This window comes from Carassius gibelio, chromosome A17 (assembly GCF_023724105.1).
Source record: "Carassius gibelio isolate Cgi1373 ecotype wild population from Czech Republic chromosome A17, carGib1.2-hapl.c, whole genome shotgun sequence".
NCBI lineage: Eukaryota > Metazoa > Chordata > Actinopteri > Cypriniformes > Cyprinidae > Carassius > Carassius gibelio.
This window is the reverse complement of record NC_068387.1, coordinates 16,731,352-16,747,601: the sequence shown is the minus strand read 5'-3', so window position 1 is coordinate 16,747,601 and position 16,250 is coordinate 16,731,352. Positions and strand designations below refer to the sequence as shown.

Genomic DNA, 16,250 nt, shown 5'->3' with positions numbered 1-16,250 from the left:
GAAAACAGTTGTGCTACTTAATATTTTTGTAAGACATTGTGATACATTTTTCAGAATAAAGTGTCTTTACAGTCACTTGATCAATTTAATGTGTCCTTGCTGAATAAAAACAAAGATTTGTGTTTGAAACAACATCCCTGTAACTGCAGTTTTGTGTGAATTCAATTCTGTCAGTGTCTGTCAAATAAATACAAATTTTACTTATTTAATATATTAATTAAACACAGTTGTTATTGTTAATCTATTTTTTTTATTAGGTGACAAGTCAATGAACACTTAAATATTGTGTTTTCACATGTATTATATTGCATTGGTTTTGTAAGACTGTATTTTTGACATTTTTAGAAGAACTTTTTGTACAGATAACTTATGTTATTGATGTAATTACCATTGCAAAAGTTAACTACAGAAAGAAGATTTTCTTACAGGCTAGGAATCTATCCACACAGGTACTTAAAACATGTGGATGTCTAAGAAAGACTCTGACACCAAAAGCCTCTTGAGACTTGAAACACGTAACTAAGGTTTGTGTGGAATTACACCCACCCAGTCAAAGTCATCTTGGTTTTGCTTTGGCTCGAGCAATGAGAAACCTTCTCCATGTGTAAAAAAGTACAGCTGTGGGTTTAAACTAATGCCTATACCAATGTTTATAGCCAATGCTGTGCTTACTAACAGCAGACGAGGCTTTATTTAGTGCTGTTGTGAAGTCATAGCGTTGCTTATTTGTGTTGACTCCTAAATTAACACATAAAAAAAGTTCCTCATCACAATAATATTCAAGCTGTAACCAGAGCTGCAGTAATGATGCAGGATCTGCGATCAACCCCACTAGAACAAACACAATGTTTAGATCATGTTATTTGAGTAGACAGTCCTTCATTCTGTCGTAGAATTCTCCTGAATACAAAAATTATCTTGTACGATGAAGTGCACATATTCAAATAATGAACTGGACTCTTAATCATAAGACTAAACAGGTTTTCTTCATCATGGTGTTAAAGTGTTAGGTGAGCTTTCATTCCCTTCAGGCAGAATTTTCAGCATTCACAGTTCGAATCCTCTCTTTCCTTTGATTTGCAGGTGTCTGTAAACTGTGAAGAATTAGTTTCTCTGTTAATGGCCATATTTCCACTAAATCATGATGTTTTGGATTATTTACAATGCTAGTTGTGTCAGCCGAATGTCCAGGCTTCCAACTCCAGGATCGTGAAGTCGTTGGTCTCAGACAAACTGCAGTTATTAAAGGTAAAACAGGGGCTGCTTCTGCCAAAGAACAACCTCTCGTCCACCCACAAACCAAAGTGACCACTGGGATGAAAAGAGACAAATTACGTTTTAAAAAATGTACAAGCTTTTGTGTTACCAAATCTCAAATGAGGAATAAGAAATACGCTGATCTGCATTCAGATTTGCACATTCACATTTTGTAGAAAAGTAATATGTACCTTCCTCCTCCAATGGCAAAAGAGTCCAAATCTCCTTTGATAAAAAAAGAGTTTTCCCCAGTCCAATGGAAACACTTAAAGGAAACAAATTTAAAGTTGAAGGTGTTTAAAAGATATTATCCGTGTAAACCTGTCTATTTGTTTCCCTCTGTGACATTAAATATTCTCAAATATGTTTTTATGGGAATTTACCTTAAAGCGTGGATGAGACAGGAACAGGAAGGTCTCTCCAGTGCCATAAAATGCATCACTAGGATGCAGCGGATGTGAGAGGAAGCTTCCAAAAACCTGTGGAGTAGTAAAATCCAAAAACCAGCAAAACATCTGTTTTAGGTTAAAAAAAAAATACAAGTGGAAGCAATATTTCAATGTATCGTGGGGAATTAAAATCACATGAACAGTGACCAATGACCTTCAGATGTCCATTCTGATCAGAACTGTGAAAAAAATAATGTATGACCTGCTGGTTGTGGTCCTTGATGAGAATCAGCACAGGTGAGTCAGTGGTGCTGAGTTTCCTGTAAAGAGTCTTGAGACTGGCCCCGTGTTTGTCTGTGCTGTAGGAAAGTTGCCACGTGTGTCCGATTGTACGAGGCGGCAGCTCTTTTGCGATCTGAGAGAAGTTGTTTTACTACTTAAACACACCAGGCCTCCAGAATCAGGACAGATCTTTATTTTGCAAAGCTGAATGACTTAAACTATAAATAAGTGTTCATGTGTGTTATTGCGTACTGACCTCTCTAACTTGTTGGGCATCCAGAATAACACTCTGGTTCAGAATATGACTCAAACCATCTGGTTCAGTAGAGACAGAAACTTTCGGCCCACTCTCCTCCACTGACACCATCTGTACAGGAACAACATGTGAATGACTCACTAAATCACACAGTATTGTGTAAAAATTATTTGTGATTGAAAGACATGAATACTTTTATTCAGTAATAATGCATTAAATTGATCAATGGTAATATATCAAACTGATAATAAAGACATAGATAGTAATGACAATGACTATTTCAAATAAATATTTTTTAAAACAAATTATTCATCAAAGAATCCTGAAAAAAGTATCAAGATTCACATTAAAACATTAATAACTGATAATAAGAAATGTTTTTTGAGCACCAAATCAGCATATTAGAATGATTTCTGGAGAATCATATAACACTGAAGACTGGAGTAATAGCCATCATAATAAATTACATTTACATTATTTGAAAATAGAAACATTAATTTTAATTTAAACTACAATACTTAACCGTTTTAACTATAATCTGATCTTTAAAAAAAGAAAAATAAATTCTGATTCAGAACCAAAAAGTGCTAATAAAGATTATCTTTATACACACTTTCAACAATGCAATGTTTATATAAAAAAAAAAGGAAGAAAAAAAAAAAAGCTCTCGGTAATCTTAGTGGTACTGTTTGCTTTGAACCATTTTTCTTATGTTTATGGCATAGGACTAAAGTATACACTAAACTGCACAAAATGAAAATCTACATATTCAAAATTCTTTAACCTGTGGGTTCATTTTATGGCTTCACATTTTAAATAAAAAATTATATATATATATATATATATATATATATATATTAGGGGTGTAACGGTTCACAAAATTCACGGTTCGGTTCGATACGATACACTGATGTCACGGTTCGGTTCGGTTCGGTTCGGTACGTTTTAGATACAGCAAAATGCAAAAACATCTAAACTTTTCAGAATGCCGCAAGCGCACCGCGGGTCATGTGACAAGAACTAACCAATCAGCTTCATCCTTTCCCATAACAACGTTGAAAACTCAGCCAAGATGAAGGAACAGCTGATTATAGTTGTATATGGATTGCAATTTTGAAATAAATTTAGTAGCAGAGCTACTGCAAGCGATTTTTAGAGCTGCAAATCCATTTATCCTTCGCTGAAATTTCCGCGTCTCATGGAGAGAGCACGTCATTGTTGCTTAGCAAAGACAGACGCCTCATGAGCGCTTCTGCCCGAGCGCTTTGGAAAGGAGGAGAAAGACGCGCTTAGCGTTTTCCACGCGTTTTTAGGAGCGATATGTGAACGGACCCTAAGGCGCTCGCTCACTCAGCACGCGCTGAAGGCTCGTTGCAAAATGTCTAATGCATTTAACAGACCAGAAATATAAGATCCTAAAATAACCAACAGGTCTGGTGTTTGGGTGCACTTTGGATTCCCTGTAAGCTATAATACTGGTGTCTAAATGCTGCAGGCATAGTTTGTTGCGTGCATGTTTCTCCTTTTTTTCGTCTTTTCCCAGATACTGACACAATAAGGTGATGTCGGCGTAAATGAGTTGACATGTTTCAAGTATTCACGCTGGTGTTTTTTTTTTTTTTAAAGCAATGAAGCAACCGCGCGAAGCCCTCACTATATAGGATTTTAGAAAGAATGCAGAGCACTAGTGTAGTGTGCAAACTTACCACAGTGTGGATTTCAGAAAGTGTGCAAAGACTTCACGTGCACACTTACCATAACATGGATTTACAAATAATGTTCTAAGGAGGGGCTCTCATGTCACTCTGATCGAGCAGCTCATAGATGGAATCATGCATCTCAAACAATATGTTTGAGAGTCATCTTCTTTTTCTAGTCTGTTAAACGCATTGGCCATTTTGCAACGAGCCTTCAGCGCGTACTGAGTGAGCGAGCGCCTGACTGAGTCATAACATAACATAAACATAAGTTGGTGTTTTTTTCTTCTTCGGGAGTGTCAGGGGCGTTGCCTGTTACGTCGTTTGGGTTATTGGGCTACCTTGTTGAACGCATATCATTATATTTCTCTTTTTTTTTTCCAAATATAATTAATTAGTCCAACGAACCGTTCGGTATGCATAATGCGTACCGCGTACCGAACCGAAAGCGTCGTACCGAACGGTTCAATACGAATACGCGTATCGTTACACCCCTAATATATATATATATATATATATATACACACACACACTACTATATATTTTAGCATATTTATACAGAATAAAAAAATTGACCAAACTGTTCTCTATTAAAAAAAAAAAACTCCAGTTCAATTTTAAATTTTTATTCAATATGCAATATGTAATACACAAATACTTGTTGAAATGTACAAATAAAACTAAAAATATTTTCAAATTTTTATTTAAATCTTTGCATAAACACACACAAAAAAGTATACACATATTTGCAAAATATATTTAAAAATATTATTTCCTATAAACAATTGTCAATGTTAGTCTCAGTAAAAACATGATCTGTTACGTGTGTTTTTTTTGCCCAGCCTCATACAGTATTTGATAGATCTTGAACTTAACCTCAGACTTCAGCTGAGGATTGATTTTTGCCAACATGTCTGCAATGACAGCAGCGAATCTGAGATCCTCACTGTCCTGCTGCATGGCCCTCTCCTTCTCCCAGTCCAGCTGCTACAGTCTCCTCAGCGAGGCATATTCAGTGGCAGACTTTCTCTGAGGTATTGTGTCAGTGGAAGATGGCGAGGCATCGGAACAGGGGGAGATGCTTGGGGCAGGGAAAACTGAAATTGAACAAGGCGAGGGGCTGCGTTTGGGTGACGGACAGGGTCGAAGAGGAGTAGATGGGGCGAGTGGAAGAGGCGATGATGGCCTGAGGGACAGAGGTAAAGGACTGCCGGAAGTCACAGTCTCCGATGTCCCTGAAGCCAGAGAGATTGGGAAACTGTTTGTCTTCACTAGTTCCTCAACGGAGAATACTTTACGGATATCCTTGATTGAAAAAAATAAATAAAAATGTGATTACATTTAGGTATAAAAGAAACAAGTTATAAACATACCGAACGGGTATTTTCTTCCATATTGCGACCTTCATACGACTGAAAGATTACATAAAAATAACACTTGTTTCTATCCATCATTGATTGGACGGAGAATCTGATCTGAATGCAAGCTTGAAACAGATTTAAAAAAAAAAAAAAGAGGTGCTGTTTAAGCTGACTAAATTATTGGAAAAGACTGGTATCTGTCAACAGAATGAACGGCATTTATAATCGTTAAAAAAAATTAAGGTAAAAGGGTACATTTCTATAATGCTGCACGATATTCAAGGGACACAGAAGTCATTTAAAACAATCAAATGATTTGTCAAACGGTGGTAAACTTCAGCTTTTATGGCACAGTAAATTAGACGTTTCATCAAGCCCCGCCCTTTGGTTACTGTTGCTAACTCGAACAAGCTTTAAAACAGCTCGTGTGTGACTGAACTTTACTAAAGTGACTTACGATGTGTGCAATACACGGTGCAACACTCTAGTAAACTGAAACGGATTTACAGTTTCCATGAATGAGGTAACGTTACATGAGTGACTTTCTGCGCTTTGGGTATAAGAAAAGCGCAATATAAATAAAATGTATTATTATTATTATTATTTCTGTTGACATGACATGTTTTTGTCTCTATTGCTCTTACAAAACGAATCTTATTGGAGACTTCATAGCAACAATCATGCAAGAAAATCAGAAATATGTAGAAGACAACATTGTACACTTTTTTTCAATCAATACAAGAAGACCAGCTAGCTAGGATGCTACTATCCATCCAGACAGCTCTCTAGTGATAACAAAATGTATTTCTTACCTTCACATTTGGGGCTTTTCCCCGATGTTTAACAAATTGAGATAACCATCCCAGCTCTGTTATGATCGTGTAAGGACTTGGATCACTGCGTCTTGCGTGGACCCTCTTCTTGATCCTCACAAACTTGTCTCTTAAAGTCTTCCACACTTTACGGCATTCTGCTTCGTCTTTTCCCGCGCCAGCAGCGACTTCGGTCCACGCTTTCTGAATACACTGGAGGTCACTTTGATCGCGCACACTCGGATCATAGAGTTGCCTGTGGCGACGCACTTCCTCCGCTAATATTCTCTCGAAGTTATTCATTTTTGCTGAAATGTGAGACGTGTGAACGCGCGAAGCCACGCGCGAAGCCTCGCAGACAGCGCGCGCAATAACACTCTGAAGTCACTGCTGCGCACAGAGTAATATTAATAATAACGCTTGTAAAAGTAAAATTTCAGAGCGCTCGCATAACCAAAATTAAGATAGATAAAATTAGCATGATAAACACAATACAGAAAGTATTACAAACAATTTTACAAACCTAAAAACAATTTAAATAGTATCCAAGGCATAAAAAAACCATACATCACATAAGCAACCATAAAAATCAAATTGCACCCAAATGCTTCCTTAAAATAATACGTTTTAAGTAAAGATTCAAACATTTTCACGGATGGTGCATTTCTCATTTCGGAAGGCAGAGAATTCCATAACTTTGGGGCAACTGAAGAGAAGAGAACGCCCTATCACCCCTTGTTTTTAGGTGCGTTACCGAAACAACTAAAAGACCAGCGTCGGCCGAGTAGACGCGAGTGTTGACAGTGCTGGAAAGTCACGACTATTGGCGCTCAATTATATAAAAAAAAAAATTCTTAAAAAGATCGGTATGACCTGACATTTAAGCCAAGTTCCAACTACAACAACAAAAACGTTTTTTGATAAGTGGACTGTGTTCTGATCAACGGATACAGAATTTAAGCTAAGAATATGTAAGGAAAAAAGAAAGCTGTTCAGTGTGCTATAGAAGCCCCCAAAACAACCCTACTGCCAATAAATAGAGCTGATCCGAGGAGACAAACATTTCCTGTAATTTTACAAGATCATATTAATAATTCATATCATATTAATATTTCTATTTGTGAAAATAAAATGTATAGCATGTAAGATGTTAAGCATGTAAAAAGTTCATTGTAAGAGCTAACTTAAGGTCCAAAACATTACAGTTAAAGCTCAAATTATTTACATACGGACTTAAACTAATGTGCAAAAGTTTAGAGTTGGTAAGATTTTTTTAATATTCTTGAAAGAAGTCTGTTAACCTCACCAAAGCTTCATTTATTTTAATCAAAATCACAGTAAACAGTAATATTATGGAATATTTCTACATTATTTAAAAATAACGGTTTTGTATTTTTAAATGTACTTTTATCCAAGTTTTTTGTGACTTGGTTGTCATAGGAGCAAAACTACAAGTCCATGAACATGGTTGCGCAATTGTCTTAAGAGATCAACAAGTGAGTTATTACCTTTACACATATATATATTTGCAAAGTGCAAAGTATGAGTTGCCCAATCCAAGCATTTAGTAAATGACTGACCTCCCAGTCCTCCCCGGCCTGGCCTTCATGTGGAGACCCCTCCTCTTCCTCCTGCTCCTCCTCATCCAGAAGCACAAAATCCTCTTCATCACGTTCTGCTTCATCCTCTTCACCTCCCTCCAGAATGCACAGATCTTGCCGATGCTGGCTGAGGTAAGCGTAAAGCTCATCTGATCTACAGCACAAAATGTCAGACAGAAAGAGAGAAGAAACAAAATGAGATGAAAAAGCTTGTGCTATGACATTATCAGCACATCTCTGCCCTGTCTTTCCATTCATTTCACCAGGTAGACTGCGTAGTATAGGAAAGGCTTAAGTACCTTTCCTGATGCAGGGTGAACCAGGCGTCTCTGGAGGGGATTTTAGGTTTTGAGAAGGCCTTTTTTTTCACATACTGAAGTTTGTGTCGAATTCTCACAAACATCAGAGATCCATTTATACCACTACTGGATGTAGCACCACAAGTACCTGATGAGTTAAAGTAATAACTAAGTGAATTTAGTGATAAAAAAAATAGCTAATGCTCACTTTTATTCATAATCCTTGCTTATATTATTTAGTACAAGTTAAATATCAAAGCTCTTGAATAAAGTGATTACCCAACAGTTGTCTTTCCAAATATGATTGCGGTTCTGTTCTGTCTGTGTGTTCATATGCTTTGTTTCCTCTCTCAGCGCTGTCTGGTCCTCCACAACAGAAAGTAGCAGCCGTTGTTAGCATTCCACCAGACTCCAAAGTCACCTGTCTCTCAGCTTTGGCCATGTCCCCTGGCTCTTCACCTTCCTCATCCTCTTTCTCAGGATTTACAGCCGAAATTGTTGTCGTATTATGTGAAACAGGGCACTTGGGAGGAGCAGGAGCGGCCTCTAATGCTGCCTGATGGGTTTTCTTGTGCTCTTTTTTAGTATTTGATGGCTTACAACTGCTAAATCTGGAAGAGGTTAATGGAGTATATATATAATATTACAAAATATATTTTCAAGCGTTTTAATACACATCTAAGAAATGCACATAATATTCAAGAAATATGTAACAATGAATTTTTGTCATTAGGACTATTGTGATATATTTATTCTAATAATAGTCTGTAACAGAACAACATGACAAAAACACTAAAAGATTTTGTTAAAACACAACAACATTAAAATACTGTGTTAAGTGTTAGTCTCAGTAAAACTCAATTACTTAATTTAATAAAATGGCAGAATAGATGACAATTATTTAATTTCTGAAACAGCATCCAAGGAGTAAAGCAGGAAGCACCTGTAAGTTGTCTTGTTAAAGTGAATGTGAGAGATGTCCGTGTAGAAGGAAATTGAGGAAAGATCATCCACAGAGCAGGAAAATACATATTCTTCACAGCCATTCTCCTGAACGAGTGGGTGAGACTTTTGAGGATCGAAGAAGATCTTATTGGACGTCACCAGCAATATTCCAGAGACCACACCCTAGTCCGACAAACAGAAAGGACAGTCTGAAGTTGACTATGCTGAATTTTAAGAAATGTAATGGGAATACAGGACAGCATAGCATAAACACAACATTCTCACCTTTCTGTCTGTGATGTAACGAGAAAATAGTTTGAGGCAAGACATGCCGGCTGCCCCGTCCACCTGAGAGCATTCAGATGGGAGAGCCAATAGACATACATTTCCATCAGGTAAAGGAACCGCCTCCACATCCTAAAAGAGATTAATAAACATCGAACAATGCAATAGAAAAAAGCTATTGTAAACCACTACAGAATGGCATCACAAAGAGCTTAAATTGTCCATTAGTGCTACAGACCAGCTGTATTGAGATTTACCATTCTGTTTACTATAGTTACACCCTAATGCATTAACAAACAAACTTTTACACTCTCACCATCAGCTTGTCATATTCTGCATCTGTGGAAGGGGACAAAAGGGTCGCTGCTCCCACAACACCACTGCCGAGTGCAGGATTGAGTCTTTGCTCTTGTCTAGGATGCAGGTCCATTGCCGTCTCTGTAGAGGTTGGGGCCTTGTTCTTAGGTAACTGTTTGAGGTGGTTCACAAGGAAAGACATAGTCACACTGACAACGGTTTCACTTCCCTTCCCTTCACACTCCTGTGCGCCCCCTCATTTCCATTGTCATAGACCTGCTACATCAGGTGACTGGACAAAGTCACAGCAGACAGAAACTATGAGCCAATCACACAGATGCAGAAGAATTCATGCAAATGGGATCATAGGACACTGTTACTTCCTGCCTTGGATTATTTTCCTTTGCCATGTTTGTCACCCTGTGCATTTATAGAAAGTAAGCAGCAGAATTGCCCTGACAGATCTCATACATAAAACATAAAATATTGGTTCAAATGCATTTTTTTTTTTAAGAATCTGAACCGTAAAGACGACCAGGCCTGTGAGGTTGAGTGGGGGAGGCTTACTAAACTAAGGGAAATATTAGAATGATATCTGAAGGATCATGTGACACTGAAGACTGGAGTAATAGAATCCCAGGAATAAAATTACATTTTTATATACATTAAAATAGAAATAGTCTTTGGTAACTGTAATAGTACAGTAATTATTATAATATTATATAATATTACTGTTTATTGTATTTTTGACCAAACAATTGCAACCTAGGTGAGAATAAGAGATTTCTTTCAAAAACATAAAAAAACATATTGAACCCAAATCTTTGAACAGTAGTGTATAACAAAAGTAAATATAATAAATATGTCTGAATGTGCATTATATAAAGTACACAGGGACAATATAAAAGAAAACCTGTGTTAAACAATGCTGGTTTTATTCTTTCCATAGACTAAAAGGAGGAGTTCTTTTTGTTACACAAATCAATGAACTCTGTGCACAGTGCAATATCTGATTGTCCGAACTCTAATTTTCCATTCGCTGTTGCTTTGCTACAGACCGCTGTCCCCAGACATGCAAATATTGGTTGATAACATGTAAATCACAAATCCACACAAGTGTGTGTTGTTCTTATTCTGTGACATTATGATTAGCATAGTTTTAACTTTGACAATCATTTCTAGACTTGAAACTGTTTAATATGGAGCCAGAAGAGTCTCAATAAAGATAAATGCACACACTACAGTCACATATGCACACATAGGATTCATACATGCACACACATAATTCATGAATACACACACAGGATACACAAATGCACACAAAATTCACAAATGCACACACAAAATTTAAAAAGCACAGAAGATTCACAAATGCATACAAAATTCAGAAATGCACACAAAATTCAGAAATACACACACAATTTAGAAATGCAAACAACATTTACAAATGCACTCAAGATTCACAAATGCACAGGACAAGATTCAGAAATGTATTTCTGATGCACACACACATATATCTTGATTTACAAACTGCTTGCGCTCTGTGAACTTCACTGCATTTGTGTGTGAATTTTGAGACTCCCTTGACTTGGCTCGACACACAAATGCCTTTTTTTAAACAGGGAATGATCTGCAACCAATCAGATATCTCCCTTGTTTTAGCCAATCACAAGAATGCACCCCACGTGGGGGATTGTTTACTTATAAGCCAATCAGCGAACGACTCACTTTCCTCACGCAGCGAACGACTCACTTTCCTCAGCGAACGACTCACTTACCTCACACAGCCGGCGACCCACTTTGCGCAGCGAACGACTCACTTTCCTCACGAGTCACGCAGCGAACGACTCACTTTCCTCACCCAGCGAGCGACTCACTTTCCTCAGCGAACGATTCACTTTCCTCACGAGTCACGCAGCGAACGACTCACTTTCCTCACCCAGCGAGCGACTCACTTTCCTCAGCGAACGATTCACTTTCCTCAAGCAGCGAAGTTGAGCGAACGATTCACTTTCCTCACGCAGCGATCAACTCACTTTCCTAAGCGAACGACAGCCGGAGACCCACTTTTCGCAGCCAGAGAGCCACTTTCCTCTCGCAGCGGACCACTGACTCTCTCTTCATGTAGGGACTGAATATTATAATTAAAGTGACTTCTATATTGCATCCAAAATAATATTTAGATATATTTAAATATTCAAAAAGGTTTAAACTTTTTTTTTTTTTTTTACTTTCATTAAAATATTTCAATAAAATGAAATAATTGCCTATTGCAAATTTATGAATCCATGGTTAACTTTTTTTCTGCAGTCACTGGGCTATATGTATTGAGACATTTTTAACTTTATATTTAGTAAAAAATAATAAAAAAATAAACCTGAATTGTAATCTAAACATCTGTATTTTCATACAATTTAATACAATTGCTGTGTGAACACATTCATGTGATTGGCTTATAAGTAAACAATCCCCCACGTGGGGTGCATTCTTGTGATTGGCTAAAACAAGGGAGATATCTGATTGGTTGCAGATCATTCCCTGTTTAAAAAAAGGCATTTGTGTGTTGAGCCAAGTCAGGGGAGTCTCAAAATTCACACACAAATGCAGTGAAGTTCACAGACCGCAAGCAGTTTGTGAATCAAGATATATGTGTGTGTGCATCAGAAATACATTTCTGAATCTTGTCCTGTGCATTTGTGAATCTTGAGTGCATTTGTAAATGTTGTTTGCATTTCTGAATTGTGTGTGTATTTCTGATTTTTGTGTGCATTTCTGAATTTTGTATGCATTTGTGAATCTTCTGTGCTTTTTAAATTTTGTGTGTGCATTTGTGAATTTTGTGCGCATTTGTGCATCTTGTGTGTGTATTTATGAATCATGTGTGTGCATCTATGAATCCTGTGTGTGCATATGTGAATGTAGTGTGTGCATTTATCTTTATTGAGACTCTTCTGGCTCCATAGTTTAAACCCGGCACACATCATAGCACACTAATGCAAGTCAGTTTGTTTCCAAAAAGTTAAACTGAGAATCTGAGAAGTGTTGGAACACATCTCATCTGGTGTACATTAATAACCACAGAAAACTCTAAACTCTGAAACACTATCCGAAGAGGAGAGGAGAAATATTTTGCTGGGCCATCAGATTTAGCATAGTTTACTGTACCTAGTTTATTAATTCATTTTAAATAATGAAATATTAGTTACCACAATCTTTGCATTCGATATTTTCCCTTTATATTTGCAGTAAAATCTCCATGCTCTATTTGAAATATCCATTCAGACCATTTCATCAGAGATATTTCCAGCATGACTAGACAGCGTGGAGTGTTTCAGGAACCTTTGTTTTAAACTTATCAGTAGATGACAGTGATGTATAACATAATGTTGGCTGTTAGATTTATGGAGACTTCTATCATCATATATCAGCAGGATTATGAAGGTGATGGAGCGTGTGAATGAGCTTAAAAACTTTACTCACTCCATGTTGAATTTTTTTGCATGACTCCAAAGCCTTCGTTGCTGGATCTTTAGCTGGAAATGCCGCCTCTATGAAGATAAAATGCAAAACACAAGCTGCATCAACTAGAGTGAAAGCAGATGTGTTTGTTTCTCAGTTACTTTCCTCAGCTGTTTAAACTAAAGACACAGAGAATGTTTAGGAAGCAGTAACTAACTTAAACCTAAAGTCACAGTTGAATCAAAGTATGGTATTCAAAATGCCGATAATTCATTTAAATAATATAAATTGGAATTTTTACTGAGTGATATAACTGCAAGTTGGCTTTAATGCACAATGCCATTTTAAAGTTTAGTTTAGATTTTCCCAAGGCATTTGATACTGTTGGGCATAATTAAAAAACAATTTGCCCAATAAAATTTTTAAGTAACCATTTCATTAAGAGGACATTATACTACAATGGTAACTGTTCAAACTCCGTGCTGGCACCTCACCCAGATTTAAATCTTAATCATGGATTCCATATTTCCCTAGCGGTTCTTACTCGGTTCACAACTTTTTGCTGATTTTATTAAACAGATAATTTAAAATGATTTTATGAAACAAAGCCTCATGGTCTAAATAGGTGTCAGTGAGTAGTCCTACTACCGCCATCTAGTGGCCATTCCTATTTCATGTATTTGCTATTTTTATACGAACAAGTATACCACATTTTGAGTTTTGCTTATTTTAACTTACTAAAATAATTTAATAAAAAAATAAAAAAAATAAATAAACACACACACATGAATGCGATTGGAGTAATTTAGTAATTTTAGAGGTAAATAAGTTAAAAACAATTCTGGTAATGTTACAGCAATTTACTGGTATTACTGTTTGAAAGGGACCATTGTTTACACAAAAACGTTAAGCAGCAAAAACAGTTTTTAACATTGATAATAGTAAATAGTAAATGTTTCTTGAGCAGCAAATTAGCATATTAGAAAGATTTCACATTAATCGTGTGACTCTGAAGCTTCTCTTTGTAAACAGCAACAGATTTATAAATTATACTAGTGACGAATGTTGCGTTCCAATCAGAGCTGCGGTCCGTAACTTTGTTTGTGTTCAAAATGTAGAAAAATGTACATATTAAGCGAGTACACCATGAATCCATTTTCCAAACCTTGTTTTTGGCTTGTCCTGAATCACTAGGGTGCACCTATAATAAGTGTTTATATTCAGACTATTTTAGATTGCTTCGGGGGTACCGCGGCGGAGTAACCCAGTACCTTTGTGATTCTTCATAGACATAAACAGAGAGAAGTAGTTCCGGCTACGATGTTCTTCCCCAAGACGCAAGCAGTTCTGTTTATTAACCGCTAGAGCGTCAAAAGTTCCCTATCGCAGCTTTAAACCGATTCTATGCAACTAGCATCTACAGTGAATAGAAACTGAAAACACACTACTTTTACAGCATACATGTAGCGTGTCAGACTATAGCCTGTATTTATATAATTACATCATAACAGTTGTGAATTTTATAATACTAAGCAATCTCAAATTCTCACAAAAAAACTTTAGCCCGTGGGGTATGATTTTTTCTGGGTTCATCCAAAATAATCACATCACTGTGTGTAGTTAGGTGCCTTACATATTAGTTAATTGTCAATCATTTTAAATGGTCATTCATATACCCTTTAGATAGTACTGTCTTAGTTTGGGGTTCCGGATTTGGTGATGTCCTTTGACACATTCCTGTCCAGCACTCTTCCCCAGTGCACCCTGAGCACCAATGGAACACTGAGCAGTAATGAAGCCTGGAGGCTGAGAAATACCAGCCGGCAGCTTTGATCCCAATCTAATGAAAAAAAAAATGACACGAGTCTCTTTGTGAACTGGATCTACACATCGATTGATTTCTATTTTCATCTGTTCCTTTAAACCCAGCCAAAGCTTACCTGTTCTTAACATTTCCAAAGTAGCTGGCCCTGCTCTTGTCTCTCTGAGCTCTGAGGTCCATGAGGTTTGACTGCTGGAAATGAGAAATGGCCAGTCAAAATGTTTACCCTTCCAGTGTAAGAATCAGTGATAGAACGATTGCCCACTGCTGTGTCAGCGTCTGGAAATCTTCCTTCCTTCTCATCATCCTCATCAACATTATCTGCATTCTACAGAAAACCTGCAATATAAGAGGAAGAAAGGCAATGACCATTTGGTTTGATTCACCTTATCTATTGTATATACTATTTTTATATTTAATTAGTATATACACGTCTGGTTAAGGGTAAGAAAAAAACACACAGATAAAGGTTTGTGGACTGAAAGATATTTTCTCTTTATGTCAATATACATACATTTAATGTTCAAGAAATACTTACAGTCTATCAAAAAGCAAAGGTGGGCAGATTTAGGCCGACTTGAGCCCAATATTACAGCAAATACCATGTCCAGTAATTATGTGGTTTATTTCACATATACAAGCAACTGAAAACAGATGCTTAAAGTTAATTCAGTCATTCAATGTCGAAGCAATAATCAGGCCCAAACCAGCACAAGACTGTGGATTGTTGTTGATATTATCTAATGTGCTGCTGCAGGCCTGAGCTGCATCACAATGTCGCACTTCTGTGTCTAGCATCCTTATTGACAGATATATATACATTATTAATAAACACTTAATGTCCGATGTCACTCACTTTACTGAATCCTTGAGAGATCATTGTTATCAGTCCTGATTATAATTCTTCAGCAGTAATCCTAACGTCGGACCACTTATTGTGCTGGTGTTTGTTATTCTCTAAACTTAGCATTAAACTTGGGTTATAATGATCTCAAATCATTTAATGACATGCACTTGTCTTACCTCGGTATTTAATGATCCCATATGACTCCCAGCTGATCGAGACGATCCGCATCATTCGCTTGTCAATTGGTTTTGATGCTGCTGCAGTGAATCTGTCACCAGTCAATACATAATGGAACAAGGACCGCCCGATTACATTCGAAATTTCTCTTAAATGGTCAAATTACAATCGAAATGTCGTTGTAGAATGCACCGACTGAAAATCTCTCTCTCAACAGAGTTGAATTTATATATCTACGTTTCGATGTAGTATAGCTAAACAGGTATATCAACTTTATCTGCAGTGACTTTTATTTTATTTTATTATTATTATTGTTATATATATATATATAGATATATGTATATATATAAAAATCATAAACCAAATCCTTCTGTGTTTAAACTTTCTAAGCATTAAATCTTAAATCTATTGCGATTTATATAAACTATCCAATTGTTTAAAAGCTGTATTTTAACTTTTTACGC

At 36.7% G+C, this 16,250-nt stretch overlaps 1 protein-coding gene across 2 annotated transcripts; it reads right to left on the bottom strand.

Moving 5' to 3' along the window:
• Nucleotides 1-338: 338 nt before the first annotated feature.
• LOC127933259 (oxidation resistance protein 1) lies at nt 339-16,213 on the bottom strand. 2 transcript variants are annotated; one of them, XM_052530095.1, is made up of 15 exons: nt 15,786-16,195; nt 14,881-15,101; nt 14,617-14,780; nt 12,962-13,029; nt 9,501-9,653; nt 9,185-9,316; nt 8,898-9,082; nt 8,234-8,565; nt 7,955-8,102; nt 7,635-7,809; nt 2,185-2,295; nt 1,909-2,061; nt 1,641-1,736; nt 1,449-1,522; nt 339-1,311 (listed from the first exon to the last, which is right to left on the bottom strand). In XM_052530095.1, the coding sequence occupies exons 2-15, from the start codon at nt 14,940-14,942 to the stop codon at nt 1,176-1,178; spliced, it is 1,989 nt and encodes a 662-aa protein (XP_052386055.1). In that variant the 5' UTR covers nt 14,943-15,101; nt 15,786-16,195; the 3' UTR covers nt 339-1,175. The 2 variants fall into 2 exon arrangements, with proteins under 2 accessions (XP_052386055.1, XP_052386056.1); XM_052530096.1 differs by lacking the exons at nt 339-1,311; nt 1,449-1,522; nt 1,641-1,736; nt 1,909-2,061; nt 2,185-2,295 and adding an exon at nt 3,764-5,186 and having other exon boundaries at nt 15,786-16,213.
• Between the last annotated feature and the right edge of the window lie 37 nt (nt 16,214-16,250).